The sequence below is a fragment of the Osmerus mordax genome, chromosome 24, assembly GCF_038355195.1.
Source record: "Osmerus mordax isolate fOsmMor3 chromosome 24, fOsmMor3.pri, whole genome shotgun sequence".
In the NCBI taxonomy this organism is placed as follows: Eukaryota; Metazoa; Chordata; class Actinopteri; order Osmeriformes; family Osmeridae; genus Osmerus; species Osmerus mordax.
Genome location: NC_090073.1, coordinates 9,283,226 through 9,307,035, shown reverse-complemented (window position 1 = coordinate 9,307,035; position 23,810 = coordinate 9,283,226). Strand labels below are relative to the sequence as shown.

At 51.6% G+C, this 23,810-nt stretch overlaps 1 protein-coding gene across 1 annotated transcript; it reads left to right on the top strand.

The window, feature by feature from the left end:
* The first annotated feature begins 4,955 nt into the window (after nt 1–4,955).
* Nucleotides 4,956–23,640, top strand: ap1b1 (adaptor related protein complex 1 subunit beta 1). The gene is given in 25 exon segments (XM_067227986.1): nt 4,956–5,049; nt 6,486–6,546; nt 7,601–7,618; nt 7,621–7,705; nt 7,947–8,082; nt 8,272–8,517; nt 8,905–9,095; nt 9,187–9,408; nt 10,085–10,205; nt 10,411–10,506; nt 10,921–11,036; nt 12,408–12,573; nt 12,901–12,999; nt 13,684–13,943; nt 14,229–14,375; nt 14,377–14,440; nt 14,642–14,662; nt 15,630–15,659; nt 15,754–15,891; nt 16,585–16,730; nt 17,118–17,247; nt 18,201–18,285; nt 19,023–19,109; nt 19,562–19,716; nt 22,031–23,640. Coding segments are annotated over 24 exon segments (2,871 nt in total). The 5' UTR covers nt 4,956–5,049; nt 6,486–6,509; the 3' UTR covers nt 22,106–23,640.
* The last annotated feature ends 170 nt before the right edge of the window (nt 23,641–23,810 follow it).

Here is a 23,810-nt window from a genome sequence, read left to right as displayed (position 1 = left end):
CGCTCCACCAGCCGGGGCTACCGGAGCTGGGCGGCGGGCCCCGAGCACCACACGGACCTCGCGGAGGAGGGCCACGGCATCGGCTTCCAGACTCTGCCCACCCTTGACCCCCAGAAGGAGCAGGATCTGTACCGCAGCTTCGAGGCCGAGTTCCTGGCCAACACCCAGCAGGTGAGAGGGCCCCCCCGTCAGAGTCCCTGTCGGGGCCTCTCTGCCGCCCCCTAGCTCCGCACAACCCGCAGCTGGGAGGAGTGGCTCTCAGTACCCCGGCCTCCTCCGACCCAACGTCACCGACTCGGCCTACTCCTCCTCCAACTCCTCCACCTCCTCCCTCAACGTGGGGGGCAAGGCAGGGCCCCTGCCTGACCTACGGGAATCCAGGAGAAGCAATCAACGCCCCTGCCTCCTGGAAGAACCCTGGCCCCGCTGCAAGGCCATTGCCCCAGGCGGACTACCCAACGGGAGGCACCCGGAGCCTGAACGCTGGGCCGGGCGAGGTGGAGGTCTCAGGAAGCTCCCTGCCATATCCAGCTCCATGAGGAAGGGGAGCAGCAGGCTAGCCTGCCTGGCCTGAGTGACTCGGCGCTGGGCAGCGCGCTGTCCCCCGATCCCCTTAGAACCCACCTTTCCAGTCCCGGCTCGTGAATGGACTCCATGGACGCTGCCCTCTGTCCGGGGCCGGGGAAGAACCTGCAGGGGCTTCTGGGCTGGAGCTCTGAGCCCGAGGGAGGACATCCCTCTGGAGGAACAGCAGCCAAACTTCCCCTATGACCTGGAGGATGGAGACCCAGATGACCTGCCCCCTCCAGAGCTCTGCCCTTCCCCCGTGCCTCTGCCCCCGTCGGAGGACTGCTCCTTCCAGGACTCCTCCAGCGAGAGCTCCTCCATGTGTCTGAGCCTGAGCGAATCACGCTCCGACGGCTCCTCCCCCCCGCCGCCGGCCAACGGCGAGGCGGACGGCGTCGTGGTCCTCCGGCCCAAGCGGGGCCAAAAGAAGGCAGAGCGTGTCCCCCTCCATCTACAAACTCAAGCTGAGGCCCAGGATCCGGCCTCGCACCGACAACCGGCCAGAGAACAGCCCCTCTCGTATCCCCACCCCGGTCAGCTACAGGGACCCTCCAGGCACACGGGAGCCCCTCCCCCCTCCACACCCCCGCCCCCCCAGTCCCCTCAGGGCTCCCAGTCCAACGGCCACCCCGCCTCTCGGAAAGGGCCTGCACCAGGCCTTTGCTGACCTGATCCAGCCCCACCCTCGCTCCCGGGCATGGGCAGCAGGGAGCGCTCCTACTCGGGGGAGTCTGGGAGCCTGGATGGAGAAGCCTGGATGTAGCCTGGACGACGATCTCTCTCGGACGGTGATGGAGGGAGAGAGAGCAGCTCTGCTGTAGGAACATTAACTACTTTTTTAAAGACTGGAGAAGGCACTATAGACTGTTTGTAGAGCATGTTTCACTCTTTTCTGCTTTTATCTGTTATTCAGGCCCCTTGCTGGGTTTGGATGTCTGTTTTTTTTGCACTGTAAGCTTGATTATTTATTACCAAAGGATCAGTTGAGAATTTTCATTGATGTTGAATGGTCTTATTGTCAGCCTGGGGATGTTTTGGTCCTAATCTGTCTTATATAACACACCGACACAGTGACAAAACCATGTTGCCACTGAAGAGAGAGAGAGAGAGTGAGACTGATGGAGAGAGAGGGAGCGACATAGAGGGAGGGAGAGGGAGAGGGAGAAGGGAGAGGGGAGAGGGAGAGGGAGAGGGAGAGGGAGAGGGAGAGGGAGAGGGAGAGGGAGAGGGAGAGGGAGAGGAGAGGGAAAGAGGGAGAGAGGGGAGAGGGATATATATAGAGGGGGGAGATAGAAAAAGAGAAAGAGACAGAGAGACACAGAAAGACAAATAGAAAGACACAGAGAGAAAAAGAGAGACAGAGGGAGAAGAGAGAGAGAGAGATACAGAGAGAGGGAAACAGAGAGAGAGAGAGAGAGAGAGAGAGAGAGAGAGAGAAACAGAGAGAGAGAGAGACAGAGAGAGAGAGAGAGAGAGGGAAACAGAGAGAGAGAGAGAGAGAGAGAGAGAGAGGGGGGGGGGGGAACATGATGTGCTGTCACATGCACTGCAGAGGCCATGCCCTGAGGAGAGAGACCCTGGAACAGAGGAACACTGCCAGCCAATCCACAGCCTCGCTCCGTAACCACGACCCCAACCACAGTTCCGTAACCATGACTCCCTCTCCTGGATGGGCCAAAGCAACTATGATCGCCTCGATTGTCAGAATACTGCTAAAAAGTAGGGAAATGGTTATATTTCACCCTTCTCACACCATCAATACCCTGCAAACAGCCAACGTGCTTCTTAGATAACGACCTCATCTCACAACAAACCCTGGAAACGTAATATCTGTGCTCTACTTATATTTTAGTCCATCAGCCTCACCTTGGACTGTGCTTTGCCATACCTGTTTGATGATGTCACTTCCTCACAGCCAATTCACACGGACCTGAACAAGTTGATGTTTGCATTTCTGTATGTACGCTTTTTAGTGTGAATATATATATTTGGTGTAGTGTTCTAAATATTATTTTCTATTTCTTAACTTCAGTCTGGGATAAGGGTGTCATTGTCACTGAAAACAGGAAACACTTAATTCTTCCATTAATAAGATATACACCCTCAGTCAGCATTAATGTGTGTGTACAAAGACTACAGCATTGTTGAAAAGGATGAATGTGTAAATATGTGTATGTGTACATACAGCGTGGGTATGGTGTGTAAATACCAGGAATTTAAAATTGAAATGTGTATATATTCACTGTAATGATTTAAATGTTGCCTTAGCTATGCAATATTGCTGTTGGAAATGCCTTGACAATTCCCTATGCCTTAAAATGTGTGTGTGGTTGTAGAGGGAGAATTTTGTGCCCAAGCTCTGCTAAATATGAGTTCATTGCCATCACAACCAGGTTCACAAAATGTAGAACTGGTTCATGTAATTTGATGCAGGAAGGAAGAGATGAGGGAAAAATGACCAATATTGGACATTATTTATGTCATGAGCCTTTTGCTTTGGAATGAATTGTTCACATATGCCATAGATATCCAGCCTAAGTCTTTATAATATCTGTATCACTATTCCGGAAGTTATTCAAGCCTCCTCGCTTTTAATCAACAGCCAACAGGGACATCTAGTGGCTGGATGAAAACCTGTTTCGAACTTTTCATGGAACGATGTTTCACTTTACTTTCAATGTTATTATGTCGAACATTTTTTTTTCTACTTGATTCATCGGGAAGGATAGAATGGGGATATTTCCTGGGTGGTTTTGTGACTGCCCAACTAAATGACTTTGTTTTGCTTGAGTAGCTGTATGTGGAATGGCTCATGAATGATGGATAATGTAATGAATATGAACGCCTCCTGTTAGGACATAGTGCCTAATTGGCATCATCGGTTACCTGGCAGGGCTAGGATGGATTTGTGGTGCTGGCATGAGGCTTCTGAACTTGTAAAACATCAGGAGGGTTTCATAGACGGAATGGAAGGAACGAACGCAAGAGGGATAGTGTTGGTGGCACCATTAGCTGAATTATTAATGATAGGTCTACGATTCGTGTGTACGACCATCAATGTACATACTGTATGAGAAAATGTAGGGTGGGGGGGGGGGGGGGTGCTGTATAAGCGAGAAATTGAGTGATTTGGGGCTTATTTATTTATTTAAATCAAGGCTCGTTGGTCTGAAGGGACCGTTTTTAATGTAGGTGGAAGGTGGTCAATATGGAGAGAGGAACCAGGAACACGAAGAACAGGTGTTCTATACATCAATAGATTGGGAATGACAAAATATTGGACATACTGATGACACAGTCACAAGCGCATTTTATTGTCATACCTTTGGTTTTAAGGCTGACTTTGACCTTTATTCTTCATAAACTGCTTTTTAAACTGTCTCGCCATTCCCTTTCACTACCACAGTCGACCAAATAATCACTACAAACCAGATACGAATACAATGTTTTACTAGACAATCCGGATGTTATACCATACGACTGTGTAAAGGGAATAACGTTATAAACACTTTAATTTCATATTCTAGGAATATCTGGTTTAGGATACTGGAATACCTGGAGATCAAATCTACACATTCATACACACTGCTAACCTTGGCCCTTCACTGTCTGCCATTAAGAAACTCTATATTGAGTGTTTCACATATTTATCTATGGTTGACTTGAATTCTTATCTGACCAGTATAAAGTTGATTTCACTGTATTGCTTATTGAAGGTGTTTAAAAGTTCATGCATTTGTGCTGTTATATTTAAGTTTTTAAATGATGGGTAATATGTTGGTATGTTAAAACATCCAATAATTTACAGAAGGTCAGACAGAAGGTCAGACCTGATGTTGGGATTGGGTAAATGTCACTTCCGACAAATATGATTACAAATACAGAACGATTACAATCTTCCGATGAGTTTTATGTCAACTATTTTTGCGCGTTTGGTTTTGTTTGTCCAGCACAGCTTGTAAATGTCAAGATTCTTTCTCTTTTTCTCTTGGAAATATTTATAAATGACTGAATACAAAATAAAACTGTTCATGAAATGTCAAGCAGAATTCATTTGTTAAAGCATTATTTGCTGACGTTTCAGCATCTTCTCTTTAAACATGTCAAATAAATGTAGTGAAAAAAAAATCTTCTGGATGCATTAAATAGCAATACTGCAATGCAAAAGTGTGGATTTATTTTTTACAAAATGTTGAGTGCAACTTGTAGAGTCATATTAACTGCTATGAAGGAGATTAATTCACTTAATTCAAAGGCTTGAATGAATGAATTAAAAAATGATGAAAAAATGAAAATATTAATTTAGAACGTAGAGTACACCTCCCAATTTTCGAATGGTAAAGTAAAAATGTCCTTGTTGCGGAAATCGGAAGTGGGAGGCGACGAAGGCCAAATCAAATACTTCTCTAGCCTGCCTCGGTAAGAAGTCTGGAATTTTCCTCTTGAATTTCCATGTGTAGAGCCTAATTTTAACTTCAGAAGGTACGTTAATTCTGTTTGGTTGGATTTTAAAATAGGTCGTTAGATTAAGAGCTTAACTATCCGGGATAAGGCTTCCTTAAGCCTCTACTTAGAAGGTCATGTCTTCGTTAGCAGGGACATAGCATCAGCGCCAGAGGCTCTGGATGTGGCAAGTGTAGCGTAGCTAACATTAGCTTTCTCGTTAGCAGTTGTTGTTGTGTAGCAAGTTCATTCATCCACTGCAAACATGCAGGAATGGGCAAATCAGCTATGCGTGAGTGATTAACTACCAACCACAGTTTATTTGTAACTTTTTGTGAGCTGTTCGATTGTAGTTGACAGTCAGTAGCCAGTAATGGTCATCTTTAGCTTCACAAAAGCTACAGCTCTAGCTAGCTTATTTAATTACAACTCAGCTAGCGCAAGTCTAGCCTACTGCTTCTAGGAAAATGACAGTGAAGTCTACCTTAACTAAATGTTAGCTATTCTTCGGTGATCAAGCTATCGCCTAGCTAACTAGATAGTTACAACTGGCTAGTTATGTTAGTTTGATTCCTTGTTATGTTAGTTACTGCTAGACTAACTTAACTAGCTACTTAGCCCCGGTGGACTTCTGGCTATTTTGTTTAGCTTGCTACTAGTGTGCTAGCACCACTAACTAACTAGCTAGCTATAACTTGGCTGGCGTAACATATGGCTTGCTACATAGATGCTACATACAGTCGTTATGTTTTAGCCGATATCTTTTCACCGTGTATTGATGCGGAAACAGTTTTCGTTTGTTGTTTGTCACAGTAGCTAGTCTACTTATATTTTATGGAGTAGTTACGTCAGTATGTTAATTAGATACTTTGTATCACTGCTGTACTGTATTGTGACAGCTGTCAAAATTGAAGCTAGCTACTTGCTAGCTTGCTAGCTTCGATGTAAATATCGAGTTTTCTATTTTTGATTCACGCAGTTGAGCATACTTTGTAAAAATGTATATTTTACCAAAGAGCGCCACAGTTTACTATTTTGCATCATGGGGTGCATTTAATCCCAGAGTACTTTTTTTTCGTAATGGGACGACCTTTCACATGAAGGGTAGTGGATCAAAAGTGAATTCAAAAACAGGAAATGGGTTAGTGCTTAGTGCTGCAGTACTGCAGACAGCTTATGAGATGGAGACCCCAGAGGGCAGATATAGGCAAGCATCCTGATGGACAATGTGCTGACATAGACGGTTTCAAAGGTTGCATTTGGCCAACTGATGTGCTTCTTTTGCTTAGAAACCATTGTGTTATCCTCCAGAAAACCCATAAAGTCTCAGTGTTGAAGAAAGGATATCCTCCTGATTTTCTGGCACTTGTATTTTTTTTTTAAACCCTGTTTCCTCTGTGGTTCCCTCTCTCTTCAGGAAATTTTTTTTTGTATGTTGTTATTCTCTTAGTCATCCCACTGTGTATCTTTCGCAGGAGAACCGACAATTCGGATCCAAGATGACGGACTCCAAGTATTTCACCACTACCAAGAAAGGTCTGAATGCTTCACTCGATTTTTTCCCTTAAATGTTATTATCCCTAGATTTCTGTTAGTATCTGCTTTGAATCTAAAGCTTCGGCCTGCGCTAAATCGTATCAGCCACAGAGAGTTCCAGAGGAAGGGGAGAGCGATCCCTGGGCTGGCCAGAACACTGGCTGTGTGATAAAGGCAGCAGTTCTAGTCACCTGAATCGGCTTAGGAACATTGGGCATTAACTCTCTAAAAGTTCCCCACCCCTTCTGTCTCTCCTTGGCCCTGTCTCAACCCGTGAGTGTTCCCTCTCACCCCTACCACCCCTAACTGCCACCTGCTGACATCAACCCTGACTGCCTCAGCACCGATCAGATGATTATTTCCCTCATGATGGTGTTAGCCGTGAGATGTGCTTGTCTCAAAGCTATGGGTTAGTCCCACTGGCAGGTGTGTGTGTGTGTGTGTTTGAGCCCAGAGCAAACTCCCTGGACATGCAGCAGCATCCATCTGAGATCCAAACGGCTCAGCTAGCTAGCCTGAGGGGAGGCCACAGTAGGCTACACAAATAGAGCAGGGTCGATAGGCCTCCATCAGAGATGTGCAAGGATTCATCCGAACCTCTGAGATCTCACGTTGCTTCCCCGTGTGTGTGGTCATGTCACCAATTGGAGTTGTTGTTGACGTAGGCCAGCCTGTGTTAAGCAGTGTCACCCGAGGGGGAGTGTGGCATTGCTGAATGTCGGCACGATCCTGATGGTATTCAGCAATAAACGCACAACCTTTGAGTGTTTTTGCTTTTATGCAACATTAAGCGCCATTTTTTAGTTACAAAGCGACTACAGATGATATGATTTCGATTATTATCATTTCTTTGGTTCCGCCATCACAAAATAGTTCTGCAACTCCGACGGACTGTTGCCAAGCAATACCAACCCTTTCCTTGTCCAATCAAATCATTTGGTCAGAACTAGCCGTTTCATATAGAAGTTTCAAATGCTACCTGTTGAACAGACCCCCTTGTCGAACGGTTTTCGTTCGTCGGTTGATGTTTTTGTTGGTTGACTGCTGTTTGTAGGAGAGATCTTCGAGCTGAAGCTGAGCTGAACAGCGACAAGAAGGAAAAGAAAAAGGAGGCAGTGAAGAAAGGTGATCGCCTCCATGACGGTTGGCAAGACGTGAGGTACGTTCCCTCCACAGACTGACTCTTACTCTGACTTGTGGGCTAAGACTCTGACTCTGACTTGTGAGCTAGGAATCTGACTCTTACTCTGACTTGTGGGCTAAGACTCTGACTCTGACCTTGTGAGCTAGGAATCTGACTCTGACTTGTGAGCTAGGACTCTGACTCTTACTCTGACTTGTGAGCTAGGAATCTGACTCTGACTTGTGAGCTAAGACTCTGACTTGTGCTTGTGTCTCAGTGCCTTGTTTCCAGACGTGGTGAACTGCATGCAGACCGACAACCTGGAGCTGAAGAAGCTGGTGTACCTTTACCTGATGAACTACGCCAAGAGCCAGCCTGACATGGCTATCATGGCGGTCAACACCTTCGTCAAGGTACGCCAGACAGTTTTGTTAATTACCTACCTGCTGTATTTGAGATGATACTGTTGCACTGGAGTATTATTTTTGTTCGCTGTGCCTCGGACCTGAGATGTGGCGTCCTAAAAAGGCAAAAACCTTGGCCTGGTACTTGTGTCGCACACTCAGGAGCACTGATGTTTACCTCCTCCCCCCCTCCTCCAGGACTGCGAGGACCCCAACCCCCTGATCCGAGCCCTGGCCGTACGCACCATGGGCTGCATCCGCGTGGACAAGATCACGGAGTACCTGTGCGAGCCGCTGAGGAAGTGTCTGAAGGACGAGGACCCCTACGTGAGGAAGACGGCGGCCGTGTGCGTGGCCAAGCTCCACGACATCAACGCCCAGCTGGTGGAGGACCAGGGCTTCCTGGACACCCTCAAGGACCTGATATCAGACTCCAACCCCATGGTGAGGCTCCCTTGCCCAGCCACGCCGGCCAGGCCAGGCCCTGGTCTAGACTGCTGGCCTGCGGGCATCGGGGGGGAGTTGACCTACATTTTCAACTTGTTCCTCTGTCCCATACTCTGTCTCTCTCTCTCTCTATCTCTCTATCTCTCTATCTCTCTATCTCACTATCTCTCTATCTCTCTATCTCTCTATCGCTCTCGCTCTCTCTCTCTCTGTCTCTGTCTCTCTCTCTGTCTCTCTCTTTCCCTCTCTGTCTCTCTCTTTCCCTCTCTGTCTCTCTCTTTCCCTCTATGTCTCTCTCTCCCTCTATGTCTCCCTCTCTCTCTCCCTCTATGTCTCTCTCTCCCTCTATGTCTCCCTCTGTCTCTCCCTCTGTCTCTCTCTCAGGTGGTAGCTAATGCCGTGGCAGCCCTGTCAGAGATAGCTGAGTCCCACCCCAACAGCAACCTGCTGGACCTCAACCCCCAGTCCATCAACAAGCTGCTGACGGCCCTGAACGAGTGCACCGAGTGGGGCCAGATCTTCATCCTGGACTGCCTGGCCAACTACACCCCCCGCGATGACCGCGAGTCCCAGAGGTCAGAGGTCACCGGCGCTCCTCCGAGTCACGTGGAGTGGACAGTCTGTATCCGTCACACTTCCTGACTCTCCTCTTCTTCTGTCCTTCAGCATCTGCGAGCGCGTCACCCCTCGCCTGTCCCACGCCAACTCGGCGGTGGTGCTCTCAGCCGTCAAGGTGCTCATGAAGTTCATGGAGATGCTTCCTAAGGATCTGGACTACTACAGCACCCTGCTGAAGAAGCTGGCTCCACCGCTGGTCACCCTGCTGTCGGCCGAGCCGGAGCTGCAGTACGTGGCCCTCAGGAACATCAACCTCATCGTCCAGAAGCGGTAGGAAGGACTTCCTGTCTGACGACTTGTCTCACTTCCTGTCTCACTTCCGGTCTCACTTCCTGTCTCACTCCCTGTCTCACTCCCTCTCTAACTCCCTGTCTCACTATCTGTTGCACCCCATCTTGATGACAGTTTACTGTTGACGTTTTGGTTCTTTTAGCCAGCTGCTTTTATCCATAGCGACATACTAATGGTGAAAATAGAAAGTCCAGCAGAAGATCCAGCATCAAAAGTGCAGTGGTTCCAACAGGATATTGATGTTTAGAGTACAGGAACGTTCTATATTTACCAGCCACAGCTCAGTTAACATCCCTTTTCTCTTGACGGCCGCCAGCCTTCCTTCCTGCCGTCCCTTTTACCCGCCGTTGAGAGATGCATAAGTGGATGTGCATCCATATTTAAACAGGCTCTTTCCTGGGATCGATACATTTACATTTAGTCATTTAGCAGACGCTCTTATCCAGAGCGACTTACAGTAAGTACAGGGACATTCTCCCCGAGGCAAGTAGGGTGAAGTGCCTTGCCCAAGGACACAACGTCATGTGCACCGGCCGGGAATCGAACTGGCAACCTTCAGATTACTAGCCCGATGCTCTATCCGCTCAGCCACCTGACTCCACCGATACGCAGCAGGTGATGGTTCTGGTAACGACTGTGGTCTCCTGATCCTCAGGCCTGAGATCCTGAAGCATGAGATGAAGGTGTTCTTTGTCAAGTACAACGACCCCATCTACGTCAAGCTGGAGAAGCTGGACATCATGATCCGCCTGGCCTCCCAGGCCAACATCGCCCAGGTAACCAGTCGCCCCTGGCGACGGTCTTCAATAAAGGCCCGTCAGGCAGAGGATGGTTTAGTCATGTCTGATTGAGTAGCTTCTTCTAATCCAGCAGATATCTTATCAAGTGATGACTAGCTGCTGCAGGTATCATGTACGCCTGTCAGTAAGTCTGTGATAAACTGTACGTACGCAGGCCTGTGACAGGGATTCTGTCTCGTAGGTGCTGGCCGAGCTAAAGGAGTACGCCACCGAGGTGGACGTGGACTTTGTGCGTAAGGCAGTGCGAGCCATCGGGCGCTGTGCCATCAAGGTGGAGGTGAGGGCTCGTCACATGACACTGTCACATGACACCGGCAGGATCTGAAGGCTGCCGGAGACGAACCCAGTGCTGTGTTTACGAGCTGTCTCCTGACCGTGTGGTCTCATCTGTTGTGTGTCATGTGACTTTGTGTGTCATGTGATTAAGTGTCAGAGTTTGTACACACATACCCTGCATGTGATCAGCTGTGTAACACGTCGAAACGTTCACAGGTTCTAACTGGCATTAGGACTCCCAGGCCCCTCCGGCGAATGTTTTAAAGTTGGAATGCTTCCCTGTGAGTGTTTACAGGTTAGCTAGCGAGGGCTGGTTTAGACTGACAGGTCTCTCCCCCTCTTTCTCTCCCCCCCCCCCCCCTCTCTCCCCCTTCTCTCTCTCTCCCCCCCCCCTCCCCCCTCCTGTGTTTGTCAGCAATCCGCGGAGCGTTGTGTCAGCACCCTGCTGGACCTCATCCAGACCAAGGTCAACTACGTGGTCCAGGAGGCCATCGTGGTCATTAAGGACATCTTCCGCAAATACCCCAACAAGTATGTTAACCTGTCGGCCACCAGCTCCTCATCTCCCGGGAAACGACCGGACAGCCGGAAGGAAATTTATTTCAGACGTTTATCTAGGAATCTAATGTCTCGGAATTCACTCGCGAACAGGCTCTTGCGGTGCGTTTGAAGAAAGGCTAAATAGAAAAAACAATCTGATGTAAATCAGATTTCCTGTTTAAGGGATTGCTCCAGTCGTGTGTCTGTCAGTGGGTGATTGTGTTTAGGGCGTCAGTGAAGCTGCGAGGGGTGAATTATTCTTTACTGCAGGCTTAGTTTTCTCCTGACAGACCTCATTGATCAAAGGAGATTGCGTTTAGCATCTCTGCAGCAGTATCTCAGTGGGGAAAACAACGTATCGTTGGAGTCAGCTAACCGGATGTTCCAGTGTGTGATTTTGGATTACCACCCGCTTGGATTTCCCTAAAGGACCAGTCTATACCACTACTTTAGTTATGGATTGTCGTCTGGGAATGCATGATTATGCATCAAGCAATTTTGCACATACGAGTGTATATACACACACACGCACACACACTTTCTGGAGTCTGATGTGTTCCTCCAATAATGGTGAGGGAGAAGCAGAGAGAGAGAGAGAGAGAGAGGGAGCTCATTAAACCAACTTAAACGTTTTTCTGCTTGTCTTGCATCGTGTAAGAGAGTGAGGCTCCACTCAGCTCCTGTGCTGTTTAACAGCTGTGTCACCGAGGGAAACGGCTACCTGGCCTCATTAACTATTCATTAACTAATTAGAAGTCAAAAACAATGTTTGTTGCGTGTCGGCCAGCCGTTACAGTTTAATAATTGCATCGTCACAGCTTTCTTATTAAGTGCAGTCAACAAAATATACACACATAAGAAGAAGGAGTCTGAATTGTTGCATAATAAAAGTTCACAGACTGTGAAATCTTTTATTAGTGGGTTCAAACAGGAGTGTGTGATCAATAGACCTAATGGGAGAGAGATAGAAAAAGCTGAAGTACCAATGCTAATGCAGTCCTGGCTTTTAAGATTCAACTCGACACACCCAAGAGTGGTGCCAGAGTGGTGGTATTTTTAAGGCTTTTATTTTCATCTCCACTCTGGATGCGTGTCTGTGTTCTGCACCTCCTGTGTCACCGACCGTCTCTGGTGGAGGGGATCCCTCGCTGAACTGCTGCTCTCAAAGTTCCTTCCATTTTTCCTCTCAGTTTCTCCTCGTCTGCGGGCGTACGTGAATCTCATCTGTGACGTCGCTCGTCAAAAGGGCCACAGAAATAAAAGCGTTTTTACGTCTAGCACGACAAAAACACATTCTGGGATGAAGTGGCGTGCTGGGGAAAAGCGTGTGTGTGAACCCAGGCGTGCTGCTCGTGTCTCCAGGTACGAGAGCGTGATCGCTACCCTGTGTGAGAACCTGGACTCCTTGGACGAGCCGGAGGCTCGCGCCGCCATGATCTGGATCGTGGGCGAGTACGCCGAGAGGATCGACAACGCTGACGAGCTGCTGGAGAGCTTCCTGGAGGGCTTCCACGACGAGAGCACCCAGGTCAGAGCTCCACACTCACCCCACAATGTGCCCCGTCTCTGGGTGTGGGGGTGGATTACATTTACATTTACATTTAGTCATTTAGCAGACGCTCTTATCCAGAGCGACTTACAGTAAGTACAGGGACATTCTCCCCGAGGTAAGTAGGGTGAAGTGCCTTGCCCAAGGACACAACGTCATTTGGCACGGCCGGGAATCGAACTGGCAACCTTCAGATTACTAGCCCGCTTCCCTCACCGCTCAGCCACCTGACCCCTATTGTATTGTATTACCAGAGAGTGTGTGTGTGTGTGTGTAACCAGAGTGTGTGTGTGTGTAACCTGACAGGTGCAACTGCAGCTGTTAACAGCCATCGTCAAGCTGTTCCTCAAGAAGCCCACGGAGACCCAGGAACTGGTGCAGCAGGTCCTCAGCCTGGCCACACAGGTGGGTCCCACACACACACACACTACACACACGCATTGCATGCTGGGAGGTCATTCAGACAGCGCTCTGCCCTCATTCTCCCACGACGATGACGATGACACCCGCTGCAGACGATACTCGTCGGCCCTGCTGAAAGAACCGGGCATGACTATATAGCCTGACAGAAGGGAATCTCAACAGGGTATTGTCACGCCCTGAATAGTTGGCGAGTCTGGGGTAGCTGAATGCAGCAAGGTCACCTTCATAGCTTTGTACGCACACAGGTGTTTTTCTCAGCGCTGAATCGACCAGGGCGCGTGAGATGGTATCACCAGGTCTGAAGGAGAGAGCTGCAGAGGAGACAAGCTGCCTAGCGTCCTGTTTTCCCACCCAGAGATCCTGTAGATGAGGGGGGAGGCAAGGGAGGGGGAAGGGAGGTTGGATGTGGAGGGAGAGTGTGTGTGTGTGTGTTTGTGTGTGTGGTGGCGGCAGCGGGGGGTTAGATGATTATAGTATTAAACAGTCATTCCCCCCCTCTCCTCCTCTCCCCCTTCCCCCCCCCTCTCCTCCTCCCCCTTCCCCCCTCTCTTCCTCTCCCCCTTCCCCCCCCTCTCCTCCTACCCCTTCCCCCCTCTCTTCCTCTCCCTCTCCCCCCCCCCCCCTCTCCTCCTCTCCCCCTTCCCTCCTCCTCCTCCCCCACCCCAGGACTCTGACAACCCTGACCTGCGTGACCGGGGCTACATCTACTGGCGCCTGCTCTCCACCGACCCGGTGGCAGCCAAGGAGGTGGTTCTGGCTGAGAAGCCCCTGATCTCGGAGGAGACGGACCTGATCGAGCCCACCCTGCTGGAGGAGCTCATCTGTCACATCGGCACCCTGGCCTCCGTCTACCACAAGCCCCCCAGTGCCTTTGTGGAGGGCAGCCGCGGAGTCCAGCACAAGAGGCTGCCGGCTCGCACCGGATCGTGAGTCTCACACACACACACCAGTGTTTCCCCTAGGTTTACAGCTTTGGGGGGGGGGGGTAGTTTAATAAAAGAGCAAGCGATAGACCTGTTTTATAGGAAAGGTAACCTTAAATGACTTATTTTGTGATCTGGCGTCCCTCTAATATAATGGTAGGGGAAACACTGCACACATATATGTACTATCGCACACACATACTTACACACACGCAGGAAACTAGGATTGCGAAACGAAAGACTTGAATAATTGAATGCTGTTTCCCCCCCTCCTTCCCCCCCCAGCAGTGGGGAGAGTGTGGAGAGCCCGGAGGTGGGCTCCGTGGCGGGGGGCCCGGGGGCCGAGGCCCCCCCTGCTGTAATCCCGTCCCAGGGAGACCTCCTGGGGGACCTGCTCAACCTGGATCTGGCCGGCCCTGCCACCTCGGGGCCCCCGCCCCCCCCCTGCCGCCATGCAGCTGGGGACCATGGACCTCCTGGGCGGGGGGCTGGACAGCCTGGTGGGTCTGGTGCCCCTGCACCCTCTCCCCCCCAACCTCCCTCCCTCCACCCCAACCTCCCTCTCTCCCCTCAACTCAGAAATGCTGACATCCTTCTCTCTCTCTCTCTTCATTTCTGTTTCCTCGTTTCTTCTTCTTCTCTCCTTGTGACACTTGTGTGTTTTTTTTTTTTACCTTCTTTGTTCAATGCAACACCTGCAGATGGGGGATGAGTCTGAACCGGTAACTATAGGAGGGGGAACACACACACACACGCACTGTGACATCACACCATACCATTGTGACATCACACACGTCATAACATTGTGACATCATCCCAGCCGGCCTCAGTGTTTATTTATACTGTTACTACGATATTTCTGTTGATTACTGATATCTTTACCTGTTACTGTCTCTATTTACTGTCCATGTGTCTACCTGCACCACCGGTTGTGGTGACTCTAAACTGCCTCTAAAATGAGGCAGTCATCTGAGGCATAGATCCTCTCCTGCCCTCTCACCTCTGGCCTCTGTCCTCTCCCCCTCCCCCCACCAGCCTCACATCCCCCTCAGGATGGAGGCCCAGTCGCCCAGCCCCCAGCCTCAGAGCCCCCAGTCCCCAGAGTACTACCATGCCCAGGTTGGTCCGGGGACGCCAGTAGAGCCAGCCCCCCCAACCCCCCCTCCGTGACCCCTGACCCTCTGGGGTCACTCTCCTTCACACCCTAGTGGTTGTGTGGTAGCTAGCCGTAGACCTCAGCTTGCTGGTGATCTCAGTATGAACCTATAGGCTCTCAAACCCCTCCTGTAGCTGTAAACCTGAAGTCATGTCTCTTCCTGAGCTGAGCTCTGTACCTACCGCCTTTCAAACATCACAGATGTCAGAAGGAGAGGCGGTCTGGTCCGGTTTAGTCCAGTTCCCTGTGGAGGTCATGAGTTGTGGTAACCAGGTTGTCTTAGCCCTCCTCCACCTCACAATCTCATCACCCCCCCCCCCTCCACCACCCCCCCTCCATCACCCCAACATCACCTAGGATGACTAAGTGAATCTCAGATGATGTCATAATAACCTTGCTCTCGCTCGCTCTGTCTCTCGCTCTCTCTCTCTCTCTCTCTCTCTCTCTCTCTCTCTCTCTCTCTCTCTGTCTCTCTTGTTCTCCCTCACTCTATCTCTCTCTCTGTCTCTCTCACTCTCTCTCTCTCTCTCCAGCTTGGAGGAGACATAGGAGGCAGTCCAGCGGTAAGTTCCTGAAGGTTCAGCCCCCACCATACCTCCTCTCCTGTGTTTCTGAGGTGACTGACCGGTTGACTGTCTGGTTCTCCGGGTTCCCCAGATGGGCGTGGGTTTCGGGGCGCCCCCTGCTGTTATGCCCGCCTCCCTGAACGCCCCTGTGGGGGGCGGCCTCGGCGACCTGTTTGACCTGGGAGGGAGCGTTGGCATGCCGACGGGAGCCTACATCCCACCTAAGACGGTGCGTTCCTCTTTTCGATGTTCCAGACTGGAAATATCTGACTGTGAAGTTGAACTGTAAACTGTCTAAAAGCAGCTTAGATGTATTATAGGGCCGGTATGGTGTTGTATACAGGAAGTATGGTGTTGTATACAGGAAGTACGTGTTGTATACAGGAAGTACGTGTTGTATACAGGAAGTACGTGTTGTATACAGGATGTACGTGTTGTATACAGGAAGTACGGTGTTGTATACAGGAAGTAAGGTGTTGTATACAGGAAGTAAGGTGTTGTATACAGGAAGTAAGGTGTTGTATACAGGAAGTACTTGTTGTATACAGGAAGTATGGTGTTGTATACAGGAAGTAGGGTGTTGTATACAGGAAGTAGGGTGTTGTATACAGGAAGTACGTGTTGTATACAGGAAGTATGGTGTTGTATACAGGAAGTAAGGTGTTGTATACAGGAAGTAGGGGAGTCAGGTGGCTGAGCGGTTAGGGAGTCGGGCTAGTAATCTGAAGGTTACCGGTTCGATTCCCGGCTCTGCAAAATGACGTTGTGTCCTTGGGCAAGGCACTTCACCCTACTTGCCTCGGGGGGAATGTCCCTGTACTTACTGTAAGTCGCTCTGGATAAGAGCATCTGCTAAATGACTAAATGTAAATGTAAGTAGGGTGTTGTATACAGGAAGTAAGGTGTTTTGGTGTGTTTCCAGGTGTGGCTCCCAGCCATGAAGGCCAAGGGTCTGGAGATCTCCGGTACGTTTGCGCGCCGGGCGGGGGTGATCCAGATGGAGCTGACCATCACTAACAAGGCCATGAGCGTTATGAGCGACTTCGCCATCCAGTTCAACAGAAACAGGTCAGAGGTCGTACCGGTGAACCAGCTGTGATGTCAGTTTGTCTGTGTGACTGGTCTCTGTTACTGGTCTCTCCTACGTGTCTCTCTGTGACTGGTCTCTCCTATGTGTCTCTCTGACTGGTCTCTCCTGTGTGTCTCTGTGACTGGTCTCTCCTCTGTGACTGGTCTCTCCTCTCTGTGACTGGTCTCTCCTCTCTGTGACTGGTCTCTCCTCTCTGTGACTGGTCTCTCCTCTCTGTGACTGGTCTCAAATCTGTATCTCTCTGTGACTGGTCTCTCCTCTCTGTGACTGGTCTCTCCTCTGTGTAACTGGTCTCTCCTCTGTGTCTCTCTGTGAGTGGTCTCTCCTCTGTGTCTCTCTGTGACTGGTCTCTCCTCTGTGTGTAGTTTCGGCCTGGCCCCAGCCGGGCCCCTCCAGATCCTCACTCCTCTCAGCCCGAACCAGACCATCGAGGCCAGCCTGCCCCTCAGCACGGTGGGCCCCGTCATGAAGATGGAACCCCTCAACAACCTCCAGGTAACCCCCACACAGCCCCACCCACAGCTCACAGCCCCACCCACCCTACACAGCACCAACCAGCACCTGACTGGCTTGCTGTTTTCCTGTGAGCTTCATCTCAAAGAAGCTCAAACCCAGTGTATCGGATTCCCATGCTACAACAGGCACCACGCAAGAGACCTTCTACAACTCTCTTGATTCGTTTTCTTCATACACACAAAGGAGTCGTCGTCGTGGAGATGGGGCCGCGGCGAATCAGGGCTGTTGAAGTGACAGTTGGGGGGGGGGGGGAGGGAGAGAGAGAGAGAGAGCAGCTGGAGAGGGGAGATAAGGAGATCCCTCTGCTCATACAGAGAGGAGCGCCTGTCATTAGTGTCCCCACACGCCAGCACCTCTGGCTGGGTCCCCCCCACCCACCCCCCTCCCTCTCTCTCTGATCTCCCTCAGCCCAGCCCAGGATTCAGCCCCAGAACGATTCCGTTTTTTAAAGACATGATTTATGATGAACCTACGGTACCAAACCACAATGTTGCCTTTTTAATTTTGGGAAGATTTCACACCATAAACCCAGGAGACACTCTAAACCAGTAGGGCTGTTGCATGTTGTCAAGGGAAGCTGTTATTTCTCTGGCTGCTTCTCAATGCCGTGTAGCAATTATCTTCTGGAGAGCGCTGTTTAACTGGAGAACGCTCATGTCAGCACAACCAGAATCAGACATTCTGCCGTTGGTTTTTGGCTGCCTCAAAACTGAGCTGTCCTCGGTGAATGATCCAGGCTGTCCTGTCAGGGCCACCTAGTCCTGCTCTGCTTTAGCATGTTCAGAGAAACACAGTCCTGACACACACACACACACACACACTGCGTTTCCTATCCTTTCAGACCACTTGAAAACAATGAATCATTATTTCTGTTATTGCTCTCTCGCTCTCACTCTCTCATTCTTCCTGTCCCCCCCCCCCCCCACACACAGGTGGCTGTGAAGAACAACATTGACGTGTTCTACTTCAGCTGCCAGTACCCTATCAGCATGCTGTTTGTGGAGGATGGCAAGATGGGTGAGTGTCTCTGCTCCCTGTTTCACCCCTGTCCCTCTGCTCCCTGGCTCACCCCCTCTCTCTCTGCTCCCTGTGTCACCTCCTCTCTCCCTGCTCCCTGTCTCACCCCCTCTCTCCCTGCTCCCTGTGTCTCCCCCTCTCTCCCTGCTCCCTGTGTCTCCCCCGCTCCCTGTGTCTCCCCCTCTCTCCCTGCTCCCTGTGTCTCCCCCTCTCCCTCTGCTCCCTGTCTCACCCCCTCTCTCTCTGCTCCCTGTCTCACCCCCTCTCTCCCTGCTCCCTGTCTCACCCCCTCTCTCCCTGCTCCCTGTCTCACCCCCTCTCTCCCTGCTCCCTGTGTCACCCCCTCTCTCCCTGCTCCCTGTCTCACCCCCTCTCTCCCTTCTCCCTGTCTCACCCCCTGTCTCCCTTCTCCCTGTCTCACCCCCTGTCTCCCTTCTCCCTGTCTCACCCTGTCTCTCTGCTCTACAGCAAAACAAGCCGGCTGACGTCAAACGTGACGGATGCGTCAGTGTTTAAAGAGCTTTGTGCTTGTGTGTGTGTGCACACAACACGCTTGTTTGTCTGCGTGTGTGTGTGTGTGCTACTTCATAACTGTGCTGTTGGATCCTCCAGGGCCCTAAAGGCCCAGGGGGAGATGTGGTGCCTCTAGCCCCCATATGGAGCTTCAGGCTGGGGCTGGCAGCAGGGGTTTGCAGGGGGGCCTGGAGCTCACCTTCATGTTCCTCCTCCTCTCCCAGACCGGCAGGTGTTCCTGGGAACCTGGAAGGACATCCCTAATGAACACGAGTCCCAGTTCCAGATCAAAGACTGTCATCTCAACTCAGGTGAGGAGAGAGGGGGGAGAGAGGGGGGAGAGAGGGGGGGAGAGAGGGGGGAGAGAGGGGGGGAGAGAGGGAGGAGAGGGAGGAGAGGGAGGAGAGGGAGGAGAGGGAGGAGAGGGAGGAGAGGGAGGAGAGGGAGGAGAGGGAGACAGACATTGGGTGAGAGAGGGGTGGAGGGAGAGAGAGGGGGGTTAGAGTTACACGGTGAGGAGCAGCTTAGTGCTCCATGCTGGAGTATGGCACGTCAGCGTGGTAGCAGAGCTGCTCAGACAGAAGCTTCTCTACATTTAGTCATTTATTAGACGTTCTTATCCAGAGCGACTTACAGTAAATACAGTGACATTCCCCCCGAGGCAAGTAGGGTGAAGTGCCTTGCCCAAGGACACAATGTAATTTAGCACAGCCTGATTCCCTAACCGCTCAGCCACCTGACCCCCATATCTCTCCCCTGGCAGATGCAGCATCCAACAAGCTGCAGGGCAGCAACATCTTCACCATCGCCAAGCGCACGGTGGAGGGCCAGGACATGCTGTACCAGTCCATCAAGCTGACCAACAACATCTGGGTGCTGGCAGAGCTCAGAGTGCAGGCTGGGAACCCCACCTACACGGTAAGACCTGGGGGGGAGGAGAGGGGAGGGGGAGTGAGGAGGAGGGCGAGGTTAAGACAGGAAGAGTGATATGGCCAGAATAGGATGTCTGTATGATAAGATTCCAGAATGTATCTTTGTTTGCAGGCTTGTTCGATGACTCATGAAGGGGATGTGTGTGTGTATCCGTGCTCGTGTGACGTGCATGCAAAGGGTGTCATTGTGACTGTACGCAAGCATCTGGGGTGATTAATGACCCCATTCAGACAAACTAGGACTTATGAGAGACCAAGCCTCGCTCTGCCTCGCTGCCCATTACCCAGCATGCTTTGGGATCATGTTTTTATTCATAAGATGGCATTTCCACGTCATATCGGCTAGTCCACAGGTCATTGATGCCTCTCCCCTCCAGCCTTCTCTTCCCTCCCCCCTCCTCCTCCTCCTCCCCCCCTCCTTCTCCTCCCCCCCCCTCCAGCCTTCTCTTCCTCCCCCCCCCTCCTCCTCCTCCCCTCTTCCTTCCTCCTCCCCCACCGGGCTGGATTGTGGATTGTGTACCTGTGTGTAGTTTCCTGTTGACAGGGTTGTGTCTCCTGGATGCATGTGCTGTGTTGATTGTGTCCTTGTGTTGTCTCTGTCTCTCCTCGTGCCATTGGCTCATGTGTACAGGATCTGGAGGTGGGTATTTATTAGTGTATTCCTCTCCGTTTAAAGGCCCTTAGAGGTCTCTGTCTGTCGCTGCTCTCTCTCTCCCCAGTCTCTCCCCTCCTCGGGCTCTCCTGGTTCTCTCCCAGGTCTCACCTTATCTACCCCCAGGTGCTCTCTCTCTCTGTCTCTCTGTCTGTCTGTCTCTGTCAGACCTCTATTCCTGTCCTGGGATGCTAACTGTGTAGCATGTGTGTCTGACTGTCCATGCTGGACCTGAGTCCCCCCCCCCCCCCCCCCCCCGCCCTGCCTGGACTAACCCAACCCTGCCTCAGAATGCACAAACGCCCATCAAGGTGCTTTTAAGACGGACGCTATTTTTATCCCGAGCGAGGAAGCCTTGGGCTCTCAGCATTCAGCACTTCATCCTGCAGTGTGCCCTTTTGTCAGAGGCGATGTGTTTGCAGGAGATGAGAGATAAGCCGGCTGGCTGTGTTATTTAACGGTGTGTTTTAAGTCGTAGACTAGCCTGGATAGAACCAGGCCTCGGACTGCGCTCCTGTTAATTGGCTCCAGTGTTCCCATAATGCTTTGCTACTTGTCAGAGGCCTTCGCCTCCCCTGTCCCCATGGCAACGGTGTCGCCGACTGCGTGGGGCGTCGCGCTCGTCCGGGGGTTGGCGTTGGAATGCTCGCTCTCCTCCAGGCTCCTCTCTTCCTCCCTGCTCTCGATTACCCTTCGTGCCCCTTCAAGTCTTTTTCTGCCCCTTCGCTGCCCCCTGTGGGGGGTGTAGTTGAGATCCGCAGGTCCCAGGACGCAGGTCCCAGGACGCAGGTCCCAGGACGCAGGTCCCAGGTTCACGTGTCGCTCTCCCAGGAACGTTTTCCTCCCACACAGACATGCTCTCTCTCTCTCGGCTCTGCTGGGGGAAAACTTCAAAAGCTGACGGGTTAGAGATGTGTGTGTGGGCGGGGAGGGCTGGGGGGGGGGGGGGGGGGGGGGGGGGGGGGGGGGGAGGAGACCATTTTCTCCAAGCTGATAGGAGAAAAGAAAGCCTGTACAATGCTGATGCATTCCTCCCCAAATCAAAGACATGAAGCACCTGAGCTTTTGAATAGCAGGGGGGGGGGGGGGGGCGGGGGGCGGGGGCGTATTGACCAAATTCACATTTTCATGCGTGATTAGATAAATCTGTGGAATTAATTATACCCCTTACATGGCTCCCAGTCCTCACAACCCTGCCCCATTAGAGTGTGTCACACGCACGAGTGTGTCACACGCACGAGGAGCCGCTAGGTTCAGCCTCCTCGTCACGCGGGCGCTGGTCTCATCAGCCGGGATCAGAGGCTCATGAATCATTTGTAACGTGTTGCCTGGATGAGTTGAAGTGCAGCCGGCGGCTGGAGCGAGTGCTGCTGACTGTGTACGGTGTCGGCTCTCTGTGACCTAGTTTGCTTCTTCTTGCCGCATGTCGTACTGGCTGTTTAACTTCTCCAGCTGTGAATGGGCCTTTTGGCTCCACTAGTGTGGTTTTCTAACCTGTTGTAACCTTTCGTAGCGGGGCATGACCAGCTGTAACCTGTTATGGCCTGATGTAACCTGCTATGAGTGCTAACAGCCCTGCTGACGCTAGCAGAGCAGCAGCTGGGGTCCTCTGGTGACCCTGGTAACCCTGGTAACCTCTCCTCCACAGGTCTCCTTGAAGTGCCGAGCCCCAGAGGTGTCTCAGTGTGTGTTCCAGAGCCTGGAGGCCGTGCTGAAGAACTGAGGCCCGGGGAGAGACCCTGGACCCCCCCAGCCCCTCACCACACCCTGGCTTGGACCATCTCCCTCCAGCCCCTCCGTCTCGCCACCCTGGCCCCCGCCGCCCTGGACCCCCCCCTCCTCCCCCAACCTCACCCCCCTCCATCTCTGATCACCCCCTCCTCCAGGAAGACAGACCCCAGATCTCCCCAGGTCCTTATCTGACTCTCTCTGTCTCTCTCTCTCTGTCTCTCTCTCTCTGTCCCTCCTTCTTGCCAAACCCCAGTCACCATCCTCAGATAGGTTGTGGCCCCACAGTCAGTCTGTGACTGTACGAAGCAGCCCAGTGTGTCCAGCCCCCCCTCCTGCTGCAGGTCTGGTGTCCCGGGCCGAGCCGCCCTGAGCCGCTAGTTCGGACTGACCTTTGCTGCCGTTCACAGTCAGCACTGTAGAAGAAACTGTGTGAGACTGCTCCCGTGACTGCATGCATATGATGTCTGCTCTCTCTGTCTCTCTGTCTGTCTCTCTCTCTGTCTCTCTGTCTGTCTCTCTCTCTGTCTCTCTGTCTGTCTCTCTCTCTGTCTCTCGCTTGCTCACCCTCTCTCTCCCTCTCTTATATGATTATCTCGCCTCACGTCTTTGCAAATTGGTAGCTATATTTAGTGTCTGTAATCAGCGGTTGAGTCTCCACTGTCTTTGCAGCACTGCTTCATATTCGCTTGTGACAGACGGCGCTAATGGCTCGCACTGGTCAGCGTTGTCCGTCAGAGAAACACACTTGTGTCACTCCAGCCCAGCCCCCCTCCCCCCTCCCCCGGCGGCCCTCTTCCTGTTCTGAGGGGAAAGAGAAGTCATGGCTAGAAACACTAAACATTCTGGAATCACCTTTTTCGGTCCTCCCTAATCGAGTGTGTGTGTGTGTCAGCTTGTTCTACATACCATAGCTTTTTGATGTTTTACGGTACGGCGTAGTGCCCGTGCTGTCGAAGGCATGAATTTGTGTGTTCGTTTCTTTTCTGCCTGTTTAGTATTTGTTTCCGGAAGGAGAGGTGAGGTGATGAGAGGTCTGTACCACGCGCTAGCTCTCTCTCCTGGTTGCTCTGCAGCCCCCCCGCCCTCCGTCCCTTTAAGTCATTCCATCCTGTGTCGTCCTGTGTGCTGTGTTATAAGGCTGTTATAAGGCTGTTATAAGGCTGTTATAAGGCTGTTATAAGGCTGTTATAACGCTGGACAGGGGGGGGAGGAAGGCGGATGTTTGGTCGTGGCGTCCAGCCTGCGGACGTTCTGTCTGACGATTACCTCCGGAAGCTTCCTTGACGACAGTCTCTGAGGTAAACCCACCTTCCACCACAGTCTTTTGCTTTACCTGCGCAGGTCACTGTCCAGGTTGCACAAATCATGTCTCACCTTCGCATGAAGGAAATTCGAACGGCTTCCTCCGGCCTGTATTGGCTATGTCTCATGAAATATAAAACGGTGTATATTGATATTTGGAGTTAAGTTGCTGGATGGTGACCCTCCTGAGCGGGCTGTGGTAGGGGGGGGGGGGGGGGTGGGTGTACCTCCTGTGTGTGGTGGGTGGGTGTACCTCCTGTGTGTGGTGGTAGATGACTTGTGTGGGTTTGTGCTGAGATGCTGTAAACTAAAACTACAATATACTTAAAGCTGTTTACAGCAGGTCAGAGGTTTTTGACTGATTGATAAAGGTGTGGACATCATTTGAAACCAAA